We start from the raw sequence: 16,602 nt of genomic DNA on the forward strand, positions 1-16,602 counted from the left end.
AATTACTTTTTTATATTTTTAAGTAAAATGTAATTAATATCTTATTTTAAATAAACCTAAGAAAATTGAAGTATTTTATTAAAAGCATAAGAAAAATAAATATTACAGGCTAGTAAGTATTTTGAAAAAAGAAATCGTTATTTTATTATAATTGAAGATGCGTGTTTGGCTTATGAAAAAACTTTAAATATATATATATATATATATATAAGTAAATATTAGGAGTTTGTTTTGAACACTATAAAAGCACATGTTTTGAATAGAAGGAGAGGTTTTCAGAGTTAGATCATCCACGCCTTCTTCCCGCCATTTTCTCTCTTCCATGGAACCTTCTCACCTTCTCACCGTGCAGTTTTCTCTTCTCTCACTCCTTTTCCTTCGTATCTCGGTAAGACTGGGACCATTTCCTTTCTACTTCTGTAATCTTTAATTTTCTACTCTGTTTTCTGGGCAGATGAACTTTTCTTTAAACAATTGTAAAAGAAAAAAAACAAGTAAAAATGAATTTAACTAAACCAAACTATTTTTCGTCTTCGGCCTGATTGATTGGATTCTCAAGAAACTTATTACTCATCTTGACTCAAATCATGACTATGTGTTTATTTGTTTTACTTTCTGATACTTCGAGTATCTTTTATTTTATAGAAAATGTCATTAAAAAATGAGATTAAAGAAAAAAAATAAGCGTTTAATTACCTAACATTAATATTTATTGGATATATAGCTTTTGTTTAAAATTAGCATTAGAATTTTTATCATGTAATGTTTTTTTTATCGTGCTTATTTTTACATTAATTGGATCAGATATATATCTCTTCTATATTTGTTTTTTGATCTCTGAGTGAAATTAAGGGGATAATATAAAATAATTTTTTATTTGAGAAATATTAAAGATGATATTTTCAATTAGTATTTAAGAACGAATTTTATTTGGCAAGTATGGTGGGAAGCGGAAAGGAGAAACAGAAACCCTCTTTGAGTTGCATTGAGATTGAAATTTCAAATTTCAATGACACACAGTTTGAAGCATTCAGTGGATTTGGAGTGCAGTGATAACAATCGACCATCCAAGTTATCAAAAATTGAGCATCCCAGTCACATTGAAGAAGAAGAAGAAGAAGAAGAGATGAATCAAAACCCTAAAAATGGGATTCAACGCTATTTGTTTGCAATCGAGTATATCGGCACTCGCTTCTCCGGTTCTCAGAAGCAGCTCACTTGCCGTACCGTCGTTGGAGCTCTCGAGGTATCAAATTACAACATCGCATCGCTGTTTCCATCAATTATTACTATAAAATCAAATGTGTTGTTGTTTTGTAGGAAGCTTTTGCTAAGTTTGTTGGCCAGCCCGTCTCTGTCTCCTGTTCAAGTAGAACTGTATATATCACTCTCATGCACTCACTGTTCACAAACAATTTACAAATGCAATACAATACAATCCACTTAACTGTGCTATGGAAATGCAGGATGCTGGAGTTCATGCTTTGTCAAATGTTTGTCACGTGGATATTCAACGGACCAGCAAAAGGAAGCCCGGTGAAGTGGTCCGTATCTTACATAAACCCTAACTTTATACGAATCAATATATATTTGCTCATCTGGTCATTATAAACATGTAGTTACCACCTCATGAACCTGCTGTGGTTGGAAGGGCTGTAAACCATTTCTTGCAGGTATGTTCTTCTTGTGCTCAAATCAAAATAAATTACCGGGACACCGACCAAATCCGTCACATTAAAAAATAATAGACCAATATTACAAAATTTTAAAATTAGGGACTAAAACCAATTATAACCAAATTGTTAGGGACTTAAAACACATTTTACCCTTTAAATAAATACATTGCTTCTTCTGTCTTGAAAAAATGTTTGATCTTCTTACATGACTTGGAAGAAGAAAGAAACTGTGAAGATAGCTGCAAAGAATGCGTGCTTGCAATTTTTTAGTAATTGGCTTGGATAAAGCAGATAGAATTGTAATTTACTTTCCATCACCTTGTGCTTTAAGTTCAATCTTATTCTGAACTGTCTGCATGATGCGTGTTGAGGCAAAAACTTGCACCAAAGGTCCACAGATAATGTCGGAGTTATTTTATTTTATTTTTTCACTTTTTTTTTCTATCCACTGAGGAATTTTCTAATGCTATTGCATACCCAGGAGATTTTCTATTTGTGACAGCTTTTCATCCGTGCAGATTCTTAGTATTTGTTATTATCGAATTTTGGCTTTATAAACTATTGCATGAATATTAATGAATTATTGAGTATGTTCTTAAGAGCAAATTTATTATCAACTTCGTGTTTGATTGTACTCAAAGTTGGAGTTGCAGTTTTGGAAACCTAAACTGTTTCTCAAAGGCTTCTAACATGTTTTTTGGCAATTTCATTTATTTTAGAAGCATGACAGTGACTTAACGATCATTGATGTTCGACGTGTTCCATCTGATTTTCATGCCAGATTTAAAGCACAAGAGCGCACGTGAGTTCTTCAGATTCTTGATTTTCATTCGTAGATTATCAATTGCCGCAATTATATACCGTCACCGGCTTTTCTACAGTTCTATTTGATGCAAGATTTTCATTCTTAGCTTTTATTTGTTGGATTATAAATGGAGGAGCTACTTGGTCTATGAAGTATATTTGTTGGATTATGAATGGAGTAGAACTGCTTGATCTTTTGAAATTGTTCTTTATTTTTTTGTAATAGTGACAGTGAAGAATATTGCAAAAAGGTTCATCTAAGATTTCTGGCATTAGCTACTTTTCCGTGCGTTTCCATAGAATTCTTTCTTGTTTTCGATTATTTGAAGTAATTGCTCATTATTTGGAACTACAATTCAGATACTTCTATCGTTTGCTGTCTGGGCCAGAGCCTTTGTCAACCTTTGAGAAAGATCGAGCATGGCATGTATGTGAAGATCTTAATGTTCCAGCTATGCAAGTTAGTTAACAGCTCCGTATATTTATCAGATTGTCAATCTTCCATCTATGCAAGTTATTGATGATATCCATGCAGGAAGCATGCAGGGTTCTTGTTGGATGCCATGATTTTAGTTCCTTCAGGGCAGCTGGTTGTCAGGTTGTTTTTTTCTCTCTAATATGTGTGAACAGTAATTCATAAAATTCTAATTAATAATTTGTCTAACTTAAAGTGGAACCTTGTTTGCCATTCAACTCTCTTCTACATTCATCTGATTCTAAGGGATATACTGTACGCTTCTTTCTAAGGTGTTTTTAGCATGTCTTGTTTCTGTTCTAAAACATCTCATGTTTTTCTTTGTATTATCAACAAAATGTGACGTAGAATTGCTCGCTTACAGGCAAAATCACCAATTAGAACTTTGGGTGAACTCAGTGTCACCGAGGTAATTGAAAGTCCATATTTCCCATCTGTAATGGATAGAGAACGACATAATAAAGTTAGTAGTGATCTTCGTGGCTACCCTAGCAACTCCGGAACTGACATTGCTCCTAGTTCAAGTCCATGCATTGATAAATTAACGACTTCAAGTGAAGATGTGGGATTTGGCAAACGGAGACGACATCGTTGCCTGGTGGTAACAGCACGAGCACGCTCCTTTCTTTACCACCAGGTTGAGTAATCTAAGTTAGAATTGAGTCCAGGAAGAAGTTCAATTTCTTTGCGTTATATATAATCCTGCATTTTCAATCCAATCTGTTCTGAACACAGATGCTAATTGATTTCAGGTTAGATTACTTGTGGGTGTTCTCAAGGCTGTTGGCAGTGGAAACTTGACGATTCCGGACGGTACTCATACATTCATGTCTAGTCACGTTTGATATATTCACATTGATTTGTTTGTGCAAAAAATGATCTCACATGATGGGCACTTTGCAGTTGAAAGAATTTTGAATGCCAAGAGTGTTACTTCCGCAAGTCCAATGGCCCCAGCATGTGGTCTTTACTTGGGAGAGGTTAAATATGATCTGCCTACAACTTAGTTGACTCATGCACAAAGCTTATGTAGGAGTCAATCCAATGGATAAATTTTGTCCCTTTGTATGAACTTTAACTTTATCATTCCTTAACTTTATTTCTTTAAAATTAAGAAAAAACTTTTAAAATTAAGAAAAAACTTTCTCAAACCATATCATTTAGCTATGTTCCTTGAACAAAAGGAAAGGTGGGAAATATTTTATGTAATACTCACCAGCAGAGATCTATCCTCTAAAAGTATGATAAAAATAAAATATATAGGTAGATGTAAATTCTCCTTTACGAGTTGTTTGTATAACATAAATTTTCCTTTTTAATATGGCTCTGAAACTCATTCTACTAAAATTTGTTCAATTTATCATGTTCTATTATGGGCCGGATATCAAATTTAGTGTAAGGGCATTTCTTTTTGCCATAATTTTGACTTTGTAACTTTATAAAATTTTTTATTATATTGTATTTTTCAAAATATAAAAATAATATTTCAAGTCATACATTCTGAAATACAAAATAAAAAATACATTTTGAAATACAAAATTACATTCTTAAAAGAAATCATATTTCTAATTATATATTTCAAAGCATAAAATAAAAATACACTATATTTTGAAATATAAAACTAACATTTCGGATTACTGAAAAAAGAAATTTATGAAGGTGTCGAAATTCGGAATATCATTCTCAGACCGAAAGGATACATTGGATATCCTACTTCGTCTAAAAATATAAATAGAATATGTAAGTAATTGCAGACATCTTAGTTGGTTAGTTAGTGAAATTTAATGCATCCAATCGCCAATCTGCGGTATACTAATATAAGTTAATCGGGTTTCAATCACATTCTTTCATGTAAATTTTGTAGCACCAACGAGAATAATAAGATAAATTCATATAATTAAGAAAAACTATAATTCTAATATAAAATTTGTAAATCTATCCATGAAATTCTTGCCTGCTAACAGCTTGGATATAGAAGTAGTACCCTGCAGGAAAAAACTGAGTGAGAAGGAAACTGCCGCCTCCATAGTAATATGCTTACGCGGATCTAAAAAGTTAAATGAAATACAAAATAAACAAAGAACAGAAACCAAAATTACAATATCTGCTCTTGTTATAAAGATATTGTAACTATAATACACCATGTAACGAATGGATATCATCAACTAAACTAATAATGAATCGATCAACATAAGAAGTTACTCCATGAAAGAACTAATAGCAGCATGGATTGAACTAGTACGAGCAGAATTTGTCCTCCGTATTAGTGAGTGTGGTCCACTCCAAACAGACTGACTATTTTGGGGGAAAAGAATTGCACACAAACCTGAAAGCTTGGGGTTTTCATTATATAAACTCTCAAGCAGCTTACTTTTCTGCTGTTTATCTTGTGACCCCTACAAACAAAATGAACAATTAAGTACACTTATCAACTGCAAATAGTGACAAGTTAAAGCAACTGCATTATAGCATGTGATTTCTTGCATGACTGGTTACGCAAATACTGTAATTTACTAGATCAAACAGTCAGTGAAATACCTTGTATTTCTTCTTAGGCTGGACTGACGAAACTTGCCCTTCTTGTTGCTTTGTTCTATATTCATCGTGAAGAACAGTTGCATCACCAACATTTGATTTCACTGCCAAGGTCCCACCATGTTTTGTAGTCTCATCCATCTCTCTCTTCTGACTGTTCATTTCAATATCTTCCTCGTCTTCTTCCTCTTCATTCCCCTCCTCGTCATCCCCTTCTTCTAGGCCATGGTCATCATTGCCATCATCATCAACATCAATGCTCCTGTGCTTTCTCTCAGGAGGGCTACACTGCTTCTCACTAATATCCATCTTTGTTACCTCTCCTCTGTCTTCATCAACATCTCCATCAGTGCCCATAGATTCATCTATATTTGATGATGAATCCTCACCACCAGGACTATCTACTTGTACCGATTCCTTAAAAATAAGGCAGTACAAAATTATTTATGTTATTGGCCAAGCTAATCAATTCTTGGATTTCATGAAGTAGATACTCAGATTTCTTTAATACTTGTACTATGACCCTCATTTTATGTCTGGGAATCGAATGTTACATAAAGTAATAAGGGAAATCAAGCTTGAGAATATCCTTTTCATGTCACTTAAAAAAATTGATTTATAATAACTGGCTTTATAATTTGCACCAAGGCAGGTATATAAAGCCAGTCTGACTATTAAACAGAAAAAGTAAATCTGTTGCGATCTTATCATTTCAGTTCAGAATTTTACCCATGAGACATGATATGTATACCCTAAAACTGCCTCCAAAAATTGCCAGACATCCAAAAGATAAAATGTAGGCCACAAGCCATTAAAATACCTCGTGCTTAAACTCTTTAGCATGCTTATCACCACCAGATCCGAAGCTGCCTCTAGCCATACGAGCATTTTCCTCCCGTTCTCTCCTACGTCGCTTTAGAACACAGATAGCACATAAACAGTCATGTTTATGGTGTCTTCTGCAAAATAAGAAGTGTAAGCATGCATATGATTTCAATGAACCACTATCCATCAACAATTCTCACATTGATACAAGGGAAACTAAAAGGATGGGAGCAAGGAATTCTGTGTCCAGAACTCCTCAGTATTGAACACTTACAATTACAAATGAACAAAAGATCCATTTAACAAAACTTGTCTAAAGGAAATACAACCCCCGAAGTAAATAAAAGTTTCTCTTCCCCTCTATCTTACTTGAGATTTATAACGCACCTTTAAGAAAGATACACAATTACACAGTATATAATTTCAGGGAAAAAAGTATCAATCTACAATCAAAATCTACTTGTAAACTTATATTGTTCATGTTAGGGCCTGGCGAGTGTATGAGAGGAAGAGATACAGGGGGGTGATGAGGGGCGAGGACGGACGCCCCAACATGGACGAACGCTCAGAGCAAGGGGCGAGGACGAGCGAGGACGAGCAGAATGTGGACGAACGTCCTAACATGGACGAACGTTCAGGGCAAGGGGCGAGGACGAGCGAGGACGAGCAGAATGTGGACGAACGTCCTAACATGGACGAGAGGACGAGCGTCCCTGCGAGGGGCGAGGACGAGCGTCCATAATGAATAGCTGGCCAGCGGATGGATAGGCAGATTATTACTGTAATTAAGACAGTAATAAATAGAGTTAATAAGGACAGATTTATTCTTTCCAGATAATTACATTAAATAGGCAATTAAGTTTAATTATAATAAATTGGCAATTATGATTATTCCTTACCTTTTCTGGAAGGCGTAATTAGTATTAATTAGGAGAGGCACCTAGGGTTAGGGGCAGCTTTTGATTATTGAGTTTATTGTAAGAGAGGTTATGCTCTCGTGTGGCTGAAGGAGAACCTGCTCCCAGTCATTGGTTTTGTCGTTATTTCCAGAATTTCATTAATAAAGAGGTTTTATTCACTTGTGTACTGTTCCGTTCATTGTGTGAAGCAAGGTTACGTGGTCAGGCACGTAACAAATTGGTCCGACCTGCCGGATCGTCAAGGGAGGAAACTGCCGGATCATATTAAAGGAGGGAGAGCGTGATGGAGGGGAAAATGACTGCCATGGACGGGAGGATAGAGACCCTAGAAATCTCCATGGGCGGGCTGGAATCAGCGGTCCAGGAACTAGTAAGGATACTAGGCGAGCGAGGTCGACGGGAGGAGGGACACCTGGATAGTAGTCAGGGGTCAGTACATGGAAGAAGGAATGACGAGGATGAGAGAGCTGGAGGAGGACTAGGAGGGGGACACCGGGAAGACCAACCTTATTGGAGGAAGAAGGTTGAATTGCCCGTATTCGAAGGCAGCGACCCTATGAACTGGATTTACAGGGCGGACAAATTCTTCGAACTCCAAGGGGTGCCCGAGGACGAGAAGTTGCGGCTGGCGTACATCAGCATGGAAGGAATAGCAGGACACTGGTTCAGGTTTTGGAGGGAGAAGGCCAGCAACCGGTCATGGGCCGGGTTAAAGGAGGCATTAGTGGTGCGGTTTGGAGGCCGAAATCAAGGAACGGTTTTTGAGAGACTGGCAGCATGTAGACAGACGGGTCCCGTGGGAGACTACATCCAAGAATTCGAGGTGTTGGTGAGTCAAGCAGAACACATACCCGAGGCACAGTTATTGGGGTATTTCATGGCCGGCCTACAAGAGGGGATTCGTAACCAACTCAGGTTGCTAGATCCGAAGGACTTTATGGATGTCATGAGGCTAGCCAGGGACGTAGAGGCGTTCCAAACAGGTACGCGGGGAAGTGGAGGAATCAGCAACAAAGGGCAGTCGTGGGGAAAGACGAGCGGGTCCGTGGCAAGGGTGGACCCTAGCCGCAACAACCAGAACCGAACGAACGCTGAAGGAGGCCCCAGGAGGGGGAATGAGCGTACGTTCTCTAACGCTCAAGGCAGGAACGTACGTGATTTACCGTACGCAGAGTACGTCAAGCGCAGGGAGGAGGGGAAGTGTTTCCGATGCGATGGACCGTTCGGTCCAGGCCACCGATGCCCAGAAAGAGGGCTTAGGACGCTGATCTTGGCCGAAGAAGAGGAACCAGGAGGGGAAGAGGAGGAAGAGGTAGAATGCGAACAACTGGAGCTGTCTGCTTTCTCAGCCGGAGGGCTCACCCAGCCCCAAACGATGAAGCTGCACGGCCAGATAGGGACGCAGCAGGTTCTGATCCTAATTGACAGTGGCGCCAGCCACAACTTCATAAGCAGGGAGCTGGTAGAAGACCTAGCCTTACCCGTGGTGGATACACCATCCTACCGGGTGAGTTTGGGGGATGGACGGAGGAAGGAGACGCGAGGATGTTGTGAGTCCGTAACGGTCCAGGTAGGGGATGTGGTGATTAACGAACGTTTTCACTTGTTCGACTTGGGCGGAGTGGATGTGATACTGGGGGTCGAATGGTTGGCTAAGCTGGGCGAGGTAGTCATTAACTGGAGGCAGCTAACCATGGCGTACGTACAAGCAGGGAGCAGGGTGACTATCAAGGGAGATCCAACGCTAACTAGGAGGTTGGTAGAACCGTCAGCCTTGCTTAAAATGACGGAAGTTGAGATATGGTCATTGGTGTGGGAGCTTGGGGAGACCGAGAAGGAGAAGGGACCCAAACCGTACGTTCCGGAAAAAGAAACGTTCGGTCCAGAACTGACTCCGGCGCAGACGCTCGACATGCAGCGAATCCTGGAGCGATACGCGGAAGTGTTTCACGAGCCGGAGGGACTACCCCCTGATAGAGGAATGGTTCATCGAATTCCCTTGAAGGAAGGCACGGACCCCGTAAACGTAAGGCCATACAGATATCCCCATGTAATGAAGGGGGAGATTGAGAAACAGGTGGCGGAAATGCTGGCGGCAGGCGTCATAAGGTCAAGCACCAGCCCATATTCAAGCCCTGTAATTTTGGTGAAAAAGAAGGATGGCAGCTGGCGGTTTTGCGTGGACTACAGGGCCCTCAACCGAGCCACCGTGCCTGACAAATTCCCTATTCCCTTGATAGAGGAGTTGTTGGACGAATTGAGGGGAGCCAAGTACTTTTCGAAGGTGGATTTAAAGTCAGGCTATCATCAAATACGAATGGGAACCGGTGACATAGAGAAGACTGCTTTCCGGACGCACCAGGGCCACTACGAATTCATGGTAATGCCGTTCGGCCTCACCAACGCGCCAGCCACTTTTCAGAGTGCCATGAACCAACTATTACAGCCTTACCTGAGGAAGTTCGTACTAGTATTTTTTGATGATATACTGGTGTATAGCCGCACTTGGGACGAGCATTTGGAACAGGTGGCGACGGTGCTAAGGGAATTGGTGACACATAGCTGGGTCGCCAACCGGAAGAAGTGCGAATTCGGCAGGACTCAAATAGGGTATCTCGGCCATCGGATATCAGAGAAGGGGGTGGAGATGGACGAGGACAAGGTGCGGGCAGTGTTGGAGTGGGAGAAACCGAAGACAGTAAAGGCCTTGAGGGGTTTCCTAGGGCTGACCGGCTACTACAGGAGGTTCGTTAAGGACTATGGGAAGATTGCCCGGCCTTTGACCGACCTCCTCAAGAAAGGGCAGTTCGCATGGACGGAACAAGCAGAGGGCGCCATGCTTAAGTTGAAGAAGGCCATAACGACAGCACCAGTATTGATTCTTCCGGATTTTAATCAGCCGTTCCACATTGAGTGTGACGCATCCGGGAGGGGGATAGGAGCGGTACTCATGCAAGGGAAGCAGCCCATAGCCTTCTTTAGCAAAGCGCTGTCGGAGGGAACGTTAGGGAAGTCTATCTATGAGAAGGAACTCATGGCGCTGGTTTTGGCCATACAACATTGGAGGCCGTACCTACTGGGGCAACGGTTTGTGGTTCACACGGATCAGAGGAGTTTGAAGTACCTTTTGGAGCAACGCATTACCACACAAAATCAGCAGAATTGGCTGGCCAAGCTCCTGGGATACGACTTTGAGATCGTGTACAAATCCGGGGTGACCAACAAGGTGGCTGACGCCCTATCACGCAAGGATGAGGATGAGCTGCGGGATGAGAAGGAGTTAAGGGTGGTGGTTCAGCCATATTGGCAAGATTTCAGAGAGATTTTGGAAGAAGTTGAGGCGGATGAGGAGCTACGGAAGGTGATAGAGGACTTAAAGAAGGACCCCAATTCCCACCCCTCGTACACGCTGGAGAACGAGCGTTTGCACTATAAAGGGAGGCTCGTGCTGTCCGCTCGTTCGGCCTGGGTGCCCAAGCTGATAGCAGAATTTCATTCCACTCATACAGGAGGCCATTCAGGGGTTTACCGGACGTACCGCAAGGTGGCACAATCACTTTACTGGGTGGGAATGAAGAAAGCAGTGACCGACTTCGTGGCCCACTGCCTAGTTTGTCAGCAGCATAAATATCTAACCTCATCTCCGCAAGGACTGCTGCAGCCGTTACCCATTCCCAACGCTATCTGGGAGGAGATAAGTATGGATTTTATTGTCAAACTACCCAAGTCAAGAGGATATGATGCTGTCTTAGTGGTGGTGGATCGGCTCAGCAAGTACGGACACTTCATACCCCTAAAACACCCATATTCCGCTCGCACTATAGCCGAAATCTTCGTGAAAGAGGTTGTCCGCTTACATGGGGTACCACTCTCGATCGTAAGTGACAGGGATCCACTGTTCTTAAGTAACTTTTGGAAGGAGCTGTTCAAGTTACAAGGCACTCGACTGAAGATGAGCACAGCCTATCATCCGGAGACGGATGGACAGACGGAGGTTCTCAACAGGGTCCTGGAAGGGTATCTGAGATGTTTCTGTTCAGAGCAGCCCAAGGGCTGGAGCACTGTGATACCATGGGCGGAATATTGGTACAACACCAGCTATCAGGAATCAGCCAAATGTACGCCATTCGAAACTGTCTACGGGAGACCGCCACCCTCCCTGCATAGGTTCGTCCCAGGAGAGACTTTAGTGGAGTCCGTCAATCAGGAATTACAGACGAGAGATGAAGCCCTCCGCCAGCTAAAGTTCCATCTCGCCAGGGCGCAGGAGTTGATGGTAAGGCAGGCAGATAAGGCAAGAAGACCGTCCCAAGTAAGAGTGGGAGATTGGGTCTATCTGAAGATTAGACCTCACCGTCAAACGACGATGTCGTCCATGGTGCAGTCTAAATTGGCCGCACGCTACTTTGGTCCCTTCTTGGTCATGCAGCAGGTAGGGGCAGTCGCATTTAAGCTGCAATTACCAGAGACCGCTCGAATACATCCCGTGTTCCATGTGTCCCAATTAAAGAAGGCAGTAGGGGACCACCCGGTCGAGCCAGAGTTACCCAAAGATTTGGAGGTGGAAGAACCGTCTCCACGACCGGCCAGAGTGTTGGATAACAGGCAAGTTCACCAGGGGGAGGACGCACGGCAGGAAGTCTTGGTCGAATGGGAAGGGGGAGGACCTGACGAGGCTACATGGGAAGATGCCCTCACCATCCACGACCAATATCCTGACTTCAACCTTGGGGACAAGGTTGATCTTCAGGGGGTGGGTAATGTTAGGGCCTGGCGAGTGTATGAGAGGAAGAGATACAGGGGGGTGATGAGGGGCGAGGACGGACGCCCCAACATGGACGAACGCTCAGAGCAAGGGGCGAGGACGAGCGAGGACGAGCAGAATGTGGACGAACGTCCTAACATGGACGAACGTTCAGGGCAAGGGGCGAGGACGAGCGAGGACGAGCAGAATGTGGACGAACGTCCTAACATGGACGAGAGGACGAGCGTCCCTGCGAGGGGCGAGGACGAGCGTCCATAATGAATAGCTGGCCAGCGGATGGATAGGCAGATTATTACTGTAATTAAGACAGTAATAAATAGAGTTAATAAGGACAGATTTATTCTTTCCAGATAATTACATTAAATAGGCAATTAAGTTTAATTATAATAAATTGGCAATTATGATTATTCCTTACCTTTTCTGGAAGGCGTAATTAGTATTAATTAGGAGAGGCACCTAGGGTTAGGGGCAGCTTTTGATTATTGAGTTTATTGTAAGAGAGGTTATGCTCTCGTGTGGCTGAAGGAGAACCTGCTCCCAGTCATTGGTTTTGTCGTTATTTCCAGAATTTCATTAATAAAGAGGTTTTATTCACTTGTGTACTGTTCCGTTCATTGTGTGAAGCAAGGTTACGTGGTCAGGCACGTAACAGTTCACTTAAAAAAATCAACATTATCAATTCCATGGTAACTAAGACATTTCCATGCTAAGAACAATTATCACGTAAGAAATTATAACATCATATAATAAATAGAAATATTTTGCATTTTTGGAATACACACCCATGACGCTTTTTTGTCTTCTGCTTCAATTGGCTACTCTTCCCTACTTTTCCATCACCAGACAGTGTGGTATCTTCTGTTGAAGTCCTTTCCATACCTGATACATAATGAAAACATATAGCATGTTGCTATCAGAATGTCAAAGTATTTTACATGAAATGAAAACCATCTGTTTTAAGAAGATAATGCATGCAAAGTAATATTCTTCATTCATGGGATAGGATTAAGATATGTTACAATAAGATAACTGTTTGCTTAGGAGGGAGCTTCCCAGATTGTCTCCAATATGTTCAGATATCTAGTACCCACTGATGGGTCTGGGATGAGATGAGTAGAATTTGACTAAAGTTATCATACTTTTATGTGGATATTTTACAATGGAATGGGGGAGAGTTTCCACTTTGTGATATGGGAGGTAATTGGAATGGTCAGTGGATTAGGAAACAACATACCACACCCCTCAAAGTTAGGGGTAGTAAACAATAGATTTTTTAAACAATACAAAGGGTCTAGCTAGATTTTACAACAAAAGTCCAGATGGAATAGAACTAATTATCATTCTAAAACTTTGCAATTTTTCGAGCTAAACTTTTTAGAGTGAAATCTCAGAAAGGCAAATTGCTTAACTAAAACTTCTCAGTCTAAAAATTATAATATCTATCATTTATTGTCACCCTCTCACCTCCTTACCCTGTCCACAGAAAACCAAAATATAAAAGTAGAGTGACACAGACAAAGACAGAGCCAGCGAGGAAAAACTACACATAAACCAAGCCTACTCTAGCCGAAGATTCCTCTAAAAAACATTGAATAACAAAAATATTAAAAACCAAAGAATGACATATTTCCAGACATACTTCATACAAAACAGATCCAGAGAACGCAGAGACAAGAGTTACATTGCTAAATGCTTTATATCTTCCATCCTAGCACAATAAAAGGGAAGGATAATATTTTTAATACATATATGGGGATGGGAATAGGTATCTACATATCCACTCCATCCCTGTCCCTATACCCGTCCTCATTCCCGTCCCTTTTTAAATTACTAAAATATCTATAATTTATTAGATAACTTAAAAGCCTTTATATATATATATATAGATAGATAGATGTCTCACCCTTGGTCCCTTTTGATTGTTCAGTGTATAGCCCAGCTGCAGTCCAATACTTCATAAAGTTCTTCTTTACTCGCCTCATAAGATCCAAGATGTAGTCACCTTTATTGTTATACTTGTAACAGTTGTCCCAAATGTATTGAACATCCTTATATACATCCTCTGAATTCATATACTTTTCATTTTTTTCAAGATTGCTGCATATTGTTCCAAAATCCATTGGTGTATCTATGATATCGAAATAGTCCTGGTCCCAAATAAAAGTATGAGATAAGACACAAGTAAATATATAAAAAAAATGGTTCCAAGTTTTATAATCAATCACGTTATTCACTATGGCTGAACAGATATCATAGATCCTTGTAGGATATAACCTCTACGTCAACAAATTAGTATCTACTAGAATGTACTAGTTTAATTGCTCTTCATTTTCACTGTTATCTTTCCTTCCTAGTATTAGTATGTCAAGAGAAACTTTACTAAACAATAATTTCTGGAAGTACCCAGGACGTAGAAGACTGCTTCATTGAAAAAAATGAAATTTAACAAAACAAAACACTGTAAAAGGAGCAAACTTTAGGTTCAGTGACAGAAATTGAGGAAGAGAAATATCTAACATCTCCAGAGAACGGAAACCAAACATAAAATAGGTGTCATCTATTTTTTTTTTTAAGAAAATAAGCTATGGCAAAAAATTACTCACAGGAATTCCCAGAGCTTCGGGATTGACAGGAACATTGAAGGGCTCAGCTGCATCCATCTTCATTACCTTCCTTATAATCTGTGCAGAACAAACCGAATGCATTATTATAGTTGACAATGTAATGCTTGGAAACAACAAACAAAATCAAGAAGGGCAATTATATCAAAGCTTCAACAAACCACTAAGGAAGCATCCAATTCCTGCTTATTATATAGGGCATTATGTTGAGTGGCCTTTCTTTCTTTTGGGTGGATGACCTCAGTGGAAGCTGACAATGGTTTGCTTGTGTGCTCCGCATTTGATCCCAAAACCTTTGAAGACTTGATTTTTATGCTACCAGCTCTCTTTGACAGATTACTCAGTTTCATATCAGGCAACGAGTTTGCACTATCCTCCATCCTCTCGGCACTCAAACCTTGTTTTTCAAGGCCATGCTGCTGGCTACTCTTATCAGTATCGCTCTGTGTGGGAGCATCAGATGAGGTGGGTTGGGAGTCCAACATTTTAGGTGTCTTAAGCTTCACCTTAACACGCCCAACTGATTTCCCAACAGCCTTATCAATGGAACCATCAGGATTTATGTTAGCAAGATTGAAATGCTGATCCGTCCCAGTGGAAGAAGGCGTGTCATCTTCCATTCCAGAGTTATCTTTATCATAACCAAACTCATCCAAACCAGAGGTTTCTTCCTTGTTTTGACCCCCACCATTACTTAGGTTATCGTTAGCACTCATTCCATGGTTAGTGGTACCTTTTGACTTTCCTTTCTTATGCCCACGCTTGCGCTTCATGTTCTATCTTCAAACCAAATACCACCCTGAAACAAATTCAAACAAAAGCTAAATAAATCACCACACTACAAAGTACAATAATTTATGCATAAAGGGGCCATCAAAAACTTATAATACTAAACACAAAAAGAGTTTGGCAAGGGGAAGGGCATGAATTGAATGAAAAAAGAGAGTAAATTTGAGCTAAATGAAACGAAAATATGGAGCAAAAGAATTAAAAGTGGAAGTAATTAGAGAATTGAGAAAAGCAGTTACAAGGAAGGGAAAACGGGTGTGGAGTGCGGAAGAGAGAAAAAGGCAGGAGTACGGAGGAATCGGCGGAGTGGGATAGTGGGAAAGTTTCCCTGAGCTTCACTCGACGGAGGAAGAACACCGCCACGCCCACCGTGCCAACACTCAATTCAATCCCTTCCTTTCGCTATCTTCCCAGCTTCAAAACGGTTCGTTTCATTACCACCTGCGCCACCACTCTCTCTCCTCTACCCACGTCAACGCGAAATTCTCAATTAATTTTATCTTTAACCTATTAACTATTTATATATTGAATATTAACCAGCTTTCTTTAAATCATATAATTCAAAATTTGGCTAACCTAAAAAATATATAATCATACTATCAATATAAATATTTGACTTATCAGAATAATTTCTAATATATCATAATGGAAACACGTTCACGTTGTATATTATATTACTAGTAAATATATAGTTTTTATGATAATAAAAAATAATTTTTATAATTTTACGGTAAATCTAAATAAATTTTATGGTAAATAATTTTATTTATTTTATAAGTAATTGTATAATTAAAAAATAATAAATTTTAAAGAATGTCAAGTAAAAAAAGATTAAATTAAAAAATAACATTTACTTAAATAAAAAAATTATTTTAGTTTTAACATTTTTATTTAAAAGATAAAATTAGAAAACCTGTGACAACTTAAAATTTAGTTGTTAAAAAGTTATAGTTTGACTTTTAAGAAGTTTCATAAAATTAAGGGAAATATTGTATTATATTTACTATGATATTTAAGATTATATACATGTCGGTGATGACTTATAGAAAAGATTACCTTACCAAATAGATAAATTTTGACTATGGTTGTATGAAACGAACAAGTAAATTTAAATTTTTAATTTAAGATATAGATTAAAATCAAGTTTCATAGAGCTTATAATTGATTTTATATGATCCATCATTTAGAATCA

General features: G+C 39.8%; 2 protein-coding genes across 4 annotated transcripts; one reads left to right on the plus strand and one right to left on the minus strand.

Annotated features, from left to right (window-relative positions):
* The first annotated feature begins 917 nt into the window (after positions 1-917).
* LOC124844147 (Pseudouridine synthase family protein) lies at positions 918-4,239 on the plus strand. Of its 3 annotated transcripts, none has more exons than XM_047321029.2 (10): positions 918-1,246; positions 1,321-1,377; positions 1,467-1,544; positions 1,620-1,673; positions 2,396-2,478; positions 2,841-2,907; positions 3,016-3,078; positions 3,320-3,592; positions 3,708-3,768; positions 3,859-4,239. In XM_047321029.2, exons 1-10 carry the CDS (start codon positions 1,010-1,012, stop codon positions 3,960-3,962), a joined length of 1,077 nt encoding a protein of 358 aa, XP_047176985.2. In that variant the 5' UTR covers positions 918-1,009; the 3' UTR covers positions 3,963-4,239. The 3 variants fall into 3 exon arrangements, with proteins under 3 accessions (XP_047176985.2, XP_047176984.2, XP_047176983.2); XM_047321028.2 differs by having other exon boundaries at positions 2,399-2,478; positions 2,841-2,940; XM_047321027.2 differs by having other exon boundaries at positions 919-1,246; positions 2,841-2,940.
* A 688-nt stretch (positions 4,240-4,927) lies between these two features.
* On the minus strand, positions 4,928-15,896 carry LOC124844139 (DNA-binding bromodomain-containing protein). The gene is made up of 8 exons (XM_047321018.2): positions 15,650-15,896; positions 14,783-15,420; positions 14,604-14,681; positions 13,904-14,147; positions 12,783-12,879; positions 6,311-6,449; positions 5,494-5,907; positions 4,928-5,351 (listed from the first exon to the last, which is right to left on the minus strand). The coding sequence occupies exons 2-8, from the start codon at positions 15,392-15,394 to the stop codon at positions 5,154-5,156; spliced, it is 1,782 nt and encodes a 593-aa protein (XP_047176974.1). The 5' UTR covers positions 15,395-15,420; positions 15,650-15,896; the 3' UTR covers positions 4,928-5,153.
* Positions 15,897-16,602: the final 706 nt, after the last annotated feature.

This window comes from Vigna umbellata, chromosome 5 (assembly GCF_029865625.1).
Source record: "Vigna umbellata cultivar VRB3 chromosome 5, Vumbellata_1.0, whole genome shotgun sequence".
Taxonomy (NCBI): Eukaryota; Viridiplantae; Streptophyta; class Magnoliopsida; order Fabales; family Fabaceae; genus Vigna; species Vigna umbellata.